This window comes from Sceloporus occidentalis, unplaced genomic scaffold (genome assembly GCF_023333645.1).
Source record: "Sceloporus occidentalis isolate IW3139 unplaced genomic scaffold, rSceOcc1.0.p SCAF_3, whole genome shotgun sequence".
NCBI lineage: Eukaryota > Metazoa > Chordata > Lepidosauria > Squamata > Phrynosomatidae > Sceloporus > Sceloporus occidentalis.
In genome coordinates this window covers 140,865,331-140,878,445 of record NW_028316983.1, presented here as the reverse complement: position 1 = coordinate 140,878,445, position 13,115 = coordinate 140,865,331, and the positions used below count along the sequence as shown (strand labels likewise).

Genomic DNA, 13,115 nt, shown 5'->3' with positions numbered 1-13,115 from the left:
TGGAAGAGACCACAAGGGCCATCCAGTCCAACTCCCTGCCATGCAGGAACTCTCAATCAAAACATCCCCAACAGATGGCCATCCAGCCTCTGCTTAAAGATCTCCAATGAAGGAGATGCCCGAAGAGAAGATTGTGTTATCTTCTCATTTGGCCTTTGATATATGTACTTAACCCAGGGAGTTGTCTTGTGGGTTGTGAGCAGCTCTTTCAGTAGTCAGACTGAGTAGAATCATAGTCCACCACTAGTTGAATATCTCATATGGCAAATGAATGGTTGAAGTACCGGTATTTAGGTTGGTCAGTTCTAGATTTGAGGGAGACCAGCACAAAGTGCACCTTGGTATGCCACAGCAGGCTTACCCAGCAGTTGTGAGTGACTGAAAGATACCATTTTAATTTCCTTCAGTGCTCTAGAGTGAGGCTACATAAGAAAGGTTATGAGAAATAAAAATGACAGATAGGCTCAGCTGCTTGACAGTTCTCAAATGGTTGAGTCAGAAAACTGTTTTTAAACAGGGTTGACCAGCAGTGGGTCCTTTTAGGAGTGCTGGCTCCAGACAGGTTCTATTGCAGTTCACACTTGCAAATATGAACAGAAATGTTTGTTTAAGAACATCTCAGTGAGTTAGCTCTTTCCTCCTAGGGCCCATTCAGACTACCTTTTACCCCGGATCAGAAATCGATTCTTCCACATGAAGTTCATATTGGGCCCGATTCTGTCACAATCCATTTCGAGGCATGCACAAGGAAATGCCCTTTAGTGCGGGTCATCCAGATTCGGGGCAAAATCTGTCTTTTCTGAAAAAACCTGGGTTCTGCAAAATATGAACTTGCCCCCAATCATGATAGGGTCATGTTCAGGGGAGGGATTAAGGTCAGAGGGCGGGCTAAGGACAGAGCATTCCCTCCCCTCACCGGAGAAAGAGGAGGAGGAAAGAGCCTGGATGCAAAAAGGGGAATCTGACAGGAGGCAGGGTGACTAAAAAAGGGGAAATCAGGGTGACTGATGGGGGCTGCAAAGGGCTGTCAGAGGGAGGGTGGGGGGGCGGGACTGGAGAAAGTGACAGAGGAGGAGGAGGAGGAGGATGAAGGAGCCGCGGGAAGAAGGGAGCCATGGAGGGCATTCTGTAATGGAGCAGGAGGAGGAGGATGAAGGAGCCAGGGCAGCTCAGAGGGAGGGGAGGGGAGGAAGGGAAATTGGGCTGTGGGGCCAAGCCGGAGGAGGGATGTAGGGAAATCAGGCTGTAGAAGGAACCTCGCTCTCTTTTTATTTTTGACAGTCTACGCGCATGATTTTTTGAGGGACATAGAATGTGTGTGTGCTTGCTTGTGGTCCTTTCATTTCCTCTTGCTCCTGGAACTTAAGAGCCATTATTATTATTGTCATTATTATTATTATTATTATTATTATATGCAGATGCTACAGTCAGAATGTCTGTGCTGCATTTCCCTTTTATTCCCAATTGATTCCATGGTTCTACTTTAGTTGGAACTGACAGGTCACTCTCTCTCAGCCTCAGTGGAAGGCAATGGCAAACCTCCTCTGAAGAGAATGTAAGCAGGAGGAAAAGGGTCAGTATCAGTACAGGTCAGAGGCAGGGCATGAACGGAGCTCACATCAGGCATCTTTCCCCCTTTTTCTATTTTTTAAAATTATTTTTGACAAAAAATGTGCATGTTTTTTGCTTTAGGTAGATATATAGATAGATAGAATGTGGCTAGCTGCTTGTTCACTTTCCCTTTCATTTCCCTGCTTCCAGCAAAAGGGAAATGTTGCAAAAAGTACTTTGCAAAAAAACTTTTTTTCCTTTGCGAATGAATGCTACAATTCAAATGTTACAAAAGTTTCTCTTTCCAATTTGGCAAATTGATACATGCTTTTGCTACTGTCTCTAAGGAATTCAGGGGTAGCCTAAAGAATGCATGGCATGCCATCTTTTTCTGGCATTCTGAGGTGAGGAAATTATTATTATTATTATTATTATTATTATTATTAATATTAATATTATTATTATTACATGCGTATGAGGCATTCTGGGGTGGCAAGGAGGGGGGATACAGGATGCAGAGATGGCGTTAGCCTGCATTTAGGGTTTAAAACGGGGCCAAGGGCAGATCATAACCTGCACTGACCCAAATGCCCACAACACACACACATATGAGGTTTTTAAATTTGACAAAACGTGCACATTTTGGTGCCTGGTCCTTTAAAAAAAAAGGAGGGGGAAAGCACACTGCCAATGCCCCAATGAATGCTGGAAATGTCACCTATGACGATCGCTTGATTGACAGCAGGCACCTTCATGTTAAACCCGATTTCCCCAAGAGGTCATTCAGGTTAAAATGCCCCTGATTTGTAGTGGGCACTTGCTTATAGAGAGATTCGGGAGGGACCCCCCCCCCCCCCCCCCCAGAATCTGACCAGTTCCTTCCAGGGCAGATACGCCAGTGGGAATGGGGCCCTAGTGAACCCTTCTTCATTCAAGACTTCCTACTTCAAATCTAGGGTTCTTAAAATTTGGCTTCCCACAACATCTAACTAAAGTGTGTGTGTGTGTGTGTGTGTGTGTGTGTGTGTATGGGGGTGAGGGGAACAACCAATCTTCTTAATAAAATCAAATGTTCATAAATGCAAGCAGCAGAAAGTTTGTAATGCTGTGTTCCTGCAAGGTGAAGATCAGTTTCGTGACCGGGTCTGCTCTTAGCAACTCATTGTTTGCATTCTTCTTAAGTTAGATGGGTATATTATTACCTGCAATTGACACTAGATTTCACACCACTGAGGTCAATGGACCTAAAAGATATGCTCTCATCTCCTTTCCCTAAACGTTGATATCCTCTTTCTGTATGCTACGATCTAGTATACTTACCCTTCTGTCATTCAGTATGTATAACCTCATATATATATTGATGGTGCCTGAGCTGATGTTGACTAAGAGATCGTGGGGTCAAGGTGGAAAGTTCAATGGATATGTCAACACAATGTACAGCTACTATGAAAAAGGACAATTCTATGTTAGGCATAATTAGAAAAGGAACTGAAAGCAAAACTGCCAATCTCATACTATCTTTGCACATATGTACATAGTATGACTGCCTATGGAGTACTGTGTAGCAGAGGTGTCACTAGGAGATGCCGGGAGTGCAGACTGCACCAGGTGATGCCTCAAAGATGTCCCAAAAGCCCACTGGCTGCCCGCTTTTGCCAGCCAAGGCACCTCTACCATCCATTGGCTGTGGTCATTGGCAGGGTTTGTTTCTGCTACTGCCTGGCAACCCCTTCTGGCTCTGGGAGGGGGGAGATGTGGCTGGGTTTTGGATTCCTTTTCCACTCAGCCAGCAACAGAAAGGACTGCCAAATGGCACCAGCACTCTAACTCCACTGGTGGCTGCTGGTGGGAAGGGGCTGCCTTCCAGGTCTGAAAGGGTTGCTGGCTGAGCGAAAAGAGAATTGTCTCCTTTTCTTGCTTGGCCAGCACCCTGCCAAACCTAGAAGGGGCTGCTGGATGGCAGGAGCACCCTACCCTACTAACAACTGCTGGTGGGAAGGGGCTGCCTTCTGTCTAACAAGGCTGCTGTGTGGGCTTCTTCTCTTTCCAGCTCAACCAGGAGCCCTGCTAGACCCAGAAGACTTCAGGGTCTGGCAGGCCTGCTGTCTGGGTGGGAAAGAGAGTCACCTAACCCTAATCCTAACCCTTTCCTCCACTAGCTCTTCCAGACCTGGAAGGGGCTGGCAGATATTGGCAACACTCTACCCCACTAGTGACCACTGATGGGAAGGGGCTGCTTTCTGGGTCAGTTGGGCCTGCTGGCCAAGTATCAGCTCCCTTTATTGCTTGGCCAGTAACCTCACCAGACCTGAAGGGGCTGACAGGTGGCAGCAGCACCTCCCCCTCACCATGGTAGAGGGAGCCTGGCATGCAGAGGGTGCAGGGTGACTGGGTGTGTGCCAGGCAGCCTGGGTGATACCCGCCCTAGTGACGGCATTGCTTGTATAGTTCTGGTCACCTTGAACATTATATTTTAGTGCTGTAGAAAGTACAGAAAAGGACAAAAGATCAAGGGGTTGGAGCAGCTGCCCTACCAGGAAAGCTTAGAACTGTTTAGCTTAAAACAAAAGTAACTAATGGGAAACATGAAAGAAGTGTATAACCTTATGTGCAGTGTGATAAAAGTAGATAGACCCTCTCAGTTCTCTATTTCTGACTGTGTTTCATTATACTAGAACCTGGGATCAGACAATCAAGCTCAAAAGTGGGTGATCAGGGGATGTGTAAAGAAGTACTTCTTCACATTGTATATAAGGTACAATGAAACTATTGAATTAACTACCACAAGATGTAGTCATGGTCACTAATTTGATTTCTTTTAAAAGGGGATTAGACAGATTAATTGTAGATAAAGTTATCAAACAGAGACTAGTAAACTTGGCCATAATTTGTCTCTTGGACCAGAGGTTGTATGCATCTGTTCATCAGTTGCTGGGGAATGAAAGGTGAAGGTTGCCAGATTTCATGGTCTAGCATGGACCCCGTTCTCCACAGGGCAAGAGGGAAGCAAAGTGTGTGTGTTTGCATATTCCTCATTTGTTAGTCTTGATTTTTTTTCTTTAGTTGAATGACATACACTTTACAACTGTGGTTCATATTTAATGTATCATGCTTGATGACATCAGCAGGGGGCTGCCCCCTTGTAATGCCACTCTTCTAATATCACTAAGGGTCACCTCCTATGCCATCAGCTTAAAACAAAGGTAACTACAGCGGACCCTTGTTATACGCTGGGGTTTGGTTCCAAGATCCCCCATGTATAACAAAATCCGTGTATGCTCAAGTCCTATTAAAAATAATGACATACCAAAATGGTGTCCCTTATGAAAAATGAATAATCAAGGTAAATTTATACTTTTTTGGAACATTTTCAAACCGTGTATGCTTGAATCCGTGTATAAAAAATCCATGTATAAGAAGGGCCGACTGTAATGGGAAATACAACAGAGGTGTAAAACACTGTATGTGGTAATCTCTAGGTTTTGGTCAAGGCCTTGGATGTCATGACTTGTCAACCCTATGGTGTATGGGGGATATAGTTGCAATAATGTCCTGCTGCTTGGTTACCCATAGACACCTGGATGATCATGGTAAGGACAAGTACAAATAGATGGGTCTGTGGTCTGATTTATCTGGGTTCTTCTTGGTTTCTTATATTTTTAAATTCTTCATTACTAATAGGTGCCAATGCAGAAATTTGTGTGAATTTTATAAACCAGAGATTGTAGGATAAACAGGAAGCAAAATAATGATAAAAATGTGGTGCAAACTAAGGACATAATATTTTTTTTTTAAAAACTTACTGCAATTTAGTATTGATCATATTCAAGATGCAATCCAACCCTTTTGTCTTTATCATATAATGAAATTTGCAGTGGAATCCATACCGTTGAACCTAAGTAGCATCTGCCTATAATTGTGGTATACAAATGGCTCCCAATGCAACCATCAGCACCAAATTGTAACTACAAGGCAAAAGCAAAACATTGTCTGCTTGGAGTCAGATATAAAACTTTGTGAAAAGGGACAAGATCTTGGGCAGACTGGAATATAAATACCACAGAAACCATTAGTAGATTCAAAATTAAAAGCCTGCTTTTGCATAATGATTAGAGCATTAGAACGAGAGCTGGGTTGAAATCTATACAGTGGTACCTCGGGATACGAATTACCCACGTTACGAAATTTTCAGGATACGAAAAAAATTAATTTAAAAAAACTGTTTCGGGTTAAGAAAGTTTTTTCGGGTTACGAAAAAACTTTTGGTGCTTTTCTGCGCGATTTTACACCAAATCGCGGCTTTTCCCCATTAGCGCCTATGGGGATTCGGCTTGCGAAAGCCTTTCGGGTTACGAAATTGACAGCGGAACGAATTAATTTCGTAACCCGAGGCACCACTGTACTCGTCCACAAAGTTCATTATGTGATCTTGGGCCAGTCAGTTGCTCCTGGTCCAGTTTTCTGCTCCTAGGTGTCACCCTTCTTGGGGAAAGAGATTTTAAAAATCTGTTTGTTACATAGGAAAGCAATTCACTCAGAAAGCTCAGACTGTATGTTGGTCAGAATCTAAGCTTCTGTTAATAGATTTTCTATAAATAAGGGAAGCTAGTTCTTTTTGTATAACTACCATCAGTTTTAAGTGGGACAATATTTCCAAATGAGGGATGTATGCATCTTATTTCTAGAGCTTGGAACAGTTACTTTTTAGGTGACAACTCCTAGAAACCCCTAGGACCAGTGGCTATGCTGGCTGAGGGAATCTGGGAGCTATGTTCCAAAACAGTAACATAGCAAAATCTTGCTTTTCTCTAGTACAGTGCTACCTCGGGTTACGAAATTAATTCGTTCCGCGGCGCCGTTCGTAACCCGATAAGGCGCTGGAAAGCCGCTAGCCGCGCTTCCGATTTGAATTTCGCGCCGAAATTAATTTCGTAACCCGAAAAATCTTTCGTTACCCGGAACAGTTTTTTAAAATCTAACTTTTTCGTACCCCGGAAATTTCGTAACGCGGTCAATTCGTATCCCGGGGTACCACTGTACTTTCCTCTGAAAAATATCCTATAGCACTTGTTATTAATTGGTATCCTCCCATCTGAGTACTAAGCAGACCTGACCCTGCTTGGTGTCCAAGATCAGATGGGATCTGGTGACTTTAGGTTATTTAAACTCCACTATAGTATAGTACCTGCTACTTGTTTATTTGCATCTATTGGCACAAACTTTTTTTTCTGACCATCTTGTTGATGCTCATGGAGATCTTTCATGTTAGCAATGAATATTAAATACATGATTTTAAAATGTCTGCAAAGAAGATTCTCCTCCTTCTTCCCTTACAAAATTGAATTTATTGGAGCACATTTTACAGTATTGGCCACTTGGGGGCACCACAGCACTACTTTTGACATATTGCATTGCAAGAAGAATTACTTCTTTTCAAGTGTCATATAGTGAGGCTTGTAGGCGGCATCCTCCGGGCTGTATGTTTTTAAAGCAAAAGCTAACTTTAATTTCTGTGAGCTGTTCATTCTGGCACAATATTATCACCCCACTGCACAGCATGAGCCAATTTAAATTTTTTTGCCTAAAACTTAAGGGCTATTGGTTCTTTCTTATCTATGTTTGCAAAGCAACCCTCTGAATACTGCAAATGCACAATTCTTAGCCAAACAAGTTTAGGATTAGTGCCCCCAGCACTGGTTGGCTGAGCTGGTGAGATGGCATAGAAAGCTTGTGAACATTTCAATCGCTGAGGGAGAACAAAACTGTAAATGTTTGCAATCCGTCTTCTGCAAGCAAGAAATTTTTCAGCTTCGTAGAGGATTTAACCTTGCACAGGCTCTAGGAACAAGAAGAGCTGTGTGAGAAAGGCTGGCGATTTAGAAGAATGTTTGGAAAATAGGAAAAGTAAGGGCCCGGGAGGCAGTTTGATAGAGACAAAGTGAATGCTATGAGGGGAAGCAACAAGGTGGATAATGGGAAGTTTTGAGAAGGGTCTTTTGAGGAAACTGGCAATGGAGACAGGGAACAATGAGGAAGGTAACAGGACAAAATTAAGAAGAATCTATAGAGAGAGCAGTTCCACAAGGTTGGCCAAGTAAGTGGGGGGAAATTGTATTGGCAAAAGAGAAACATAAGGAAACAAGGGTTGGCCTAAATACCCTAAAGGCACCAGATCCCGGATGATCTTAGAAACTAAGCAGGGTGAGTTCTGGTTAATACTTTGATGAGAGCCCTCTAATGAATACCAGGTGCTGTAGGGTATATTTCAGAAGAAGGAACCGGCAAAATCACCTCTGAGCATTCTTTGCCTAAGAAAGCCCTAGGAAATTCATTGGGTTGCCATGTCGATAGGCAACATGAAAGCACACAAACACGTACACAAGGAAATGAGGTATAATACTGCAGAGACAAGGAATTAAACAAAGCATATACTGAAAAGAAAGTATCAGAATTTTGAGCTAGCATGGCCATTAGTCATAGTGTTTGGAGGATTCTGGGAGTTTGGACCCAAAGCAACTTCTTTGAACTCCTTCCATCCTCATGGAACTGCATGTTAGATAAAAGGCTTTAATTCAACTGGTGTCAAGTTCAACACTTTTCTATAGCCCTTACACAATTTTGCTCGACACAGCAAAACAGTATTTGTTCAAGATCCAATGAACAAACAGTACTGAAGATGAAGCCTTCCTAAAAGGGTATGCTGACACATTGACGGCTAAGTCTGACATGCACATTTCTCATAGGAGTTTCATTAAGTCAACACTGCCATAACAACACCAAAGCTAGGTTGGGTTTGTTTCCATAGCTCAAACCGCTGAGTTCTGGAAGGGGAGCTGACTTCGTTTGCTGAGTTAGACTCTCTTTCAATCTATCATACTCCTGAGTTCACTAAGAAATCTAAACTGACTTCCACAGTACCTGACCTTGGCAAGAGATCCTTCTGCACCAGCATACTGACTGAGGATTCAGAATGTCCAGGTCAATACAGATCTCACTGGCTTAAAATTAAGTTTGTTCCAGATTTCAAACTTTAGCCAGTAAAATGTTCAGAACTGGAAAACGGCAACTCTGGAAACAAAGTGTTAGCAGAGTTTTAAAGGTAAGAGATAAAGTGATCAGATATGGGTGGTTGGGGAGGGTCTTAATGGAACCTACAGACTTTGTGCCCTGACTCCCTGTCCATATTAGCCAAAGAATGCCTCTTTATAGCCTTCTAAAACAAATAGCTATGTGGGCTATTATCTTAGCTACAGCACAGTTGTATTAGCTGCCTTCATATGCTAGTAGCTGTGATGATACAACAGATGGAGCAACTTCTGGTTGACTCTCAGGTGTAGCTCTGCTGCCCACAGCCATATGGCTGCCTCCATGTTTGCTCTATTCCTGGATATTTACACCAGAGGAAGGTTATCCTTCACTGGTGCTTATTTGGATTGCAGTTGTACAATTACCCATAGTTCAAAATCTGAGAATTCCCTTCAACTCCAAAAGGACACTGTGTTTGACTCACAAGCCATGACTGTGTTTATGCTGAAATAATAAAGGTAAGAATCAGCTGAACAAATAGAAAAAATGCTGGATTGTGTAAAACAACTCTCTGCGCCTTTGAAGACAAATACAGTTGGTTTTCTGTATCCACTGACTTTTTATCCATGGAGTCAACCATCCATGGCTTGAAAATATTAAAAAATAATATGAATTCCAAAAGCAAACTTTGATTTTGTCATTTTGTATAAGAGACACTATTTTAATATGCTATTGTATTTAATGGGACTTTAGCATCCATGGATGTTGGTATCCATGGAGGGACCTGGAACGAAGCCAGGGTCTACCAAGGTTCACTGTACTTGCATTTGAGTTACATTCAACTGTATACAGGACCAGACTGGTTTGTAAAATCTGGAAAATAAACCAACTATTGTTCCTCACAAACAACTTCTCTTCCCTTTTTTTATTTGGGAAAGTACTCTTCTTACTTTTTTTATTTGGGGAAGAGTGACAAATGATTATGACAGCATATTTCAATTATTCCTGAGCATACCTTCCCTCCATTATTGGCTGATGATTAATGTATTTGGAATGACAAAAATTGCCACTGCATATATAACTGCTTCTCATGTAAGATATTTAGATATAAAATGAAGGCTTACTTTTGAATATTTAATATGGATGATGAATTGAGCTGTATATATTGGAATCATTATTATATTATATATTTTGATTCATGATCTGATATCAATGTGTTATTTGTTACATGATGGATGACTCTTTGGCTCATTGCTTTCATTGGTGGGTGGCAGTCCCTGCCTGTGCATTTTTTTTACAGTTAAAATATTAGATCAATCCACTGAATGAAATCTATGGACATTTATTAGCTGCAGCAGGTAAATGAAAAAGATGTGGTGTACTTTGGAATCCAGTGGTTGGGAACAAAAGGACAAGTCCATCGCCTTCATACAAACTGCTGTGGGCTTCCTATTATTGTAGAGTTGGAGTGTGCCCTGCAGGTTCTGTAATCCTACATCATCCCAACTGAGGGCTGCCTCACTTTATATTGAAGAGCTCCTGCAAGGGACAAGCCATTACCTATCTAGGGCTGCCTCTATAATGCAGAATTAATAGTTTGACACCACTTTAACTGCCATGGCTCAATGCTATGGAATTGTGGGATATTTAGTCTTCTCTGTCAGAGAGCTCTGTTGCTACAGCAAACCGCAAATCCCAGGATTCCATAGGATGGAGCCTTGGCAATTAAAGTGCTGTCACTGCACTATTTCTGCAGTGCAGATTAGACCTAGATAATTGGATTCACTGTTTGACAGCTCTTGCTAACTACAATATACCCTCCTATAATGTAAGTCCATTTAGTCTTGGCTTACATAGCAGTTGCAGAGAAGATGTCTTTGTCCTTATCCATATGACATTCTTTGAGGTATTTGAAGAGGGAGACTGAAGGTGCCCTCGCTAAATCTCCAGACCATCAGGCAGAACACACCCTATTCCTTCTATTTTTTCCCTCTTTGAATTTGGTCTTAAATTCAAGGGGTAGTCTCAACTAGAGTAGGCCAACTGGGAATTGGGTAAGCCAATGTTTATGTACGTTCCATTGATTCAACGGTTCTACTTTAGCTGGGACTAACAATTGCATTGAGCTCTTGTTTTCAATACAACTGACTACCTTTATTGCCTCCCTACTCCCCCAACATGATTTCAGTCTTGTGTAGAGAAGTATTCAAGATTTCTACACAGCATTGAACAGTAGTGTCTGGTGAATAGCTCTGACCACCTGCTGTACTTTCAGACCACTGTCAGAGGAAGAGCTTCCCACCACTGCACACCTTCATGCCAGGTGGATGAGGCCTAATCTGTTGTGAGATGCTTAATTCTTTAATATCTGGCTGGATTGGTCTTTGGAGCTAAGGCATGATTAGAAAAGTGGTGGAAGAATGGTTTTTTTCCCTAAAGCGCACAGGACGTTTCCCAAATCACCTTCCGACAGTATTTTTGCTGCAAGTACTAGTCAAAATCAGCCTCTAAAGAACCAGGTGTCTCTCTTGGGAGGCATTAAGGAACCATAGCTGGGCTTTGCTGAGAGGCATGTGCTGAGCATCCTAGTACAATACCACCAGTACAGTCTTGACCACAGTACTGCAGATGAAATCCAACTAGTGGAGGTCAAAATGGGAAAACCTTAAAGGATGTTTGACCACTGTTAGACACAACATGCTAATTCTTAGTTTTTCTTCTCTTTCTCATTTTTTTAAATGTAAGAGGGAAGGACTCCTAATCTCCCTTGATAATTTTCTGAACATACGCTTTGGCCCCATCTGAAAATGATATCTTGAGTCCAGAAACTGGCACGCCCGTTCAGTTGTGTTTTGTTTCCAGCAGCTTGGGTAACCTGTTGCTTAGCAGCTTTGGCTGCTGCTTTTGTCAAACTGTTGAAAGGAATTTGCTGCCAGGGTGAAATGAGATCTTTCAATCTTTCGGGTTGCTTTCTCAAATCACCGGCTTTGTTTTCTAACCCCATGGTGAGAAGTCTTTGAAAAGCCAAACAATCCATCATTTGGGAATGAAGCTTTGAACCCAATTTATATGTCAGTTTGTTTGGGGATCATGAATTTTACAAGCTGTCAAGATTGAGTGTCAGAAATGTCCATACTGCTTTGTCATTCACCAAGAAAACACGGCTTGATGTTCTCCCTGGGGTGGAGAACATGTGGCCTTCTAGAAATTGTTGGACTGTAACTCCCACTGTCTCCACTGGCTATGGGAGTTGGAGTTTAACAGCCTCTGGAGAGCCATTTGTTCCTCATCCAAATCATCCCCACTGTGTACGCAGTGCAGAGTCCAAATGTTTATTCCACTTCCCCACTTTTAGATTCTCAGTTGGTATCTGCTCTGCCAAATACACAGCAATATGTCTGGCTGTTACATTGCATGGGAAGGTTTTCAAAGCCACATATGTAGTGACCGCCTGTTTTCCAGGCCTTCCCTGTGCAGGCTGCTTGTACAGTTGGCCCTCTGTCTCCATGAATTCAACCATCTACAACTTGAAAATATTCAGTCCCACCCCAATCAAACATTAGTTTTGCCATCTTATATAAGTGACACCATTTTACTACCCCATTGTATATAATGAGACTTAAGTATCCATGGATTTTTTTTCTCCACAGGGGATCTTGAAACCAAACCCCAATGGATACCAAGGGCCCACTGTATTCTTGGCAAAACCTGTTCAGATGGAGTTTGCAATTGCCTTCCTCTGAGGCTGAGAGAGTATAACTTGCACAAGGACACCCGGTGGGATTTCATGGCTGAATGAGGATTCAAACCATAGTTTCTCAGAGTTGTACTCAACACTCAAGCTACTATACCATCCTGGTTCTTGGGGGCTTGGTCCATAATGGAAAGAGTTTAAGAAATTTCCCATGAGAATCTCCTCCCATGTGCCCATGAAGGGGACAGATTCTGCCTGTAGATTCTGGTGTGGGATTCCATGATGAGAGAAGCTGCCTGGAATAATTGAACATATAATTTCAAAATTTGAGTAGAAAAATATCCCTCAATAATAGTATATTTTCCTGCCTCCGCCTTGAATGTTAGTGCCTTTTCCGGCACTGAATGTTTCTCTGGGTGTTTCCATATGGAGAAACACACTTTGTTCTGAAAATACATTCATCCTGCCATGTATGCTAGTGGCTCATAGGTTTAGCAAGACATAAGGCTAAAAGGAGGGAGGAACCTGATGCCAATCTTCTGGTGGTATATCACAATTAGACTTCGATTTTGAAAGGTTTTGAACACACATATTTTAATCATATGCTGAAAAATAATGTAGATATTTTCCCCAGAGGTTGGCAAAGTTACTTTTTTTTTTTTTACTGCACCTCCTAGGTTCCTCCAGCAAGATAGCCATTGCTGATTTTCAAAGTGATTTCCATCTGTGGAATTCCCACAACCTCCAGTCCATAAAACAAAGGCATGAGATAATGACACTTTTAACACATGTTTTAATGGAATGTACACATTCCCCTGGAAATTTTGATTCAATAAAACTACGA

General features: G+C 42.1%; 1 protein-coding gene across 1 annotated transcript in view; it reads left to right on the top strand.

Annotated features, from left to right (window-relative positions):
* The first annotated feature begins 8,573 nt into the window (after positions 1 to 8,573).
* Positions 8,574 to 13,115, top strand: part of DNAH5 (dynein axonemal heavy chain 5) — a 158,754-nt gene continuing 154,212 nt past the window's right edge. The window contains exon 1 of the mRNA XM_089516460.1: positions 8,574 to 8,650. Coding sequence (XP_089372586.1) covers positions 8,594 to 8,650 — 57 coding nt within the window. The 5' untranslated portion in view covers positions 8,574 to 8,593. The remainder of the gene's footprint in view (positions 8,651 to 13,115) is intronic.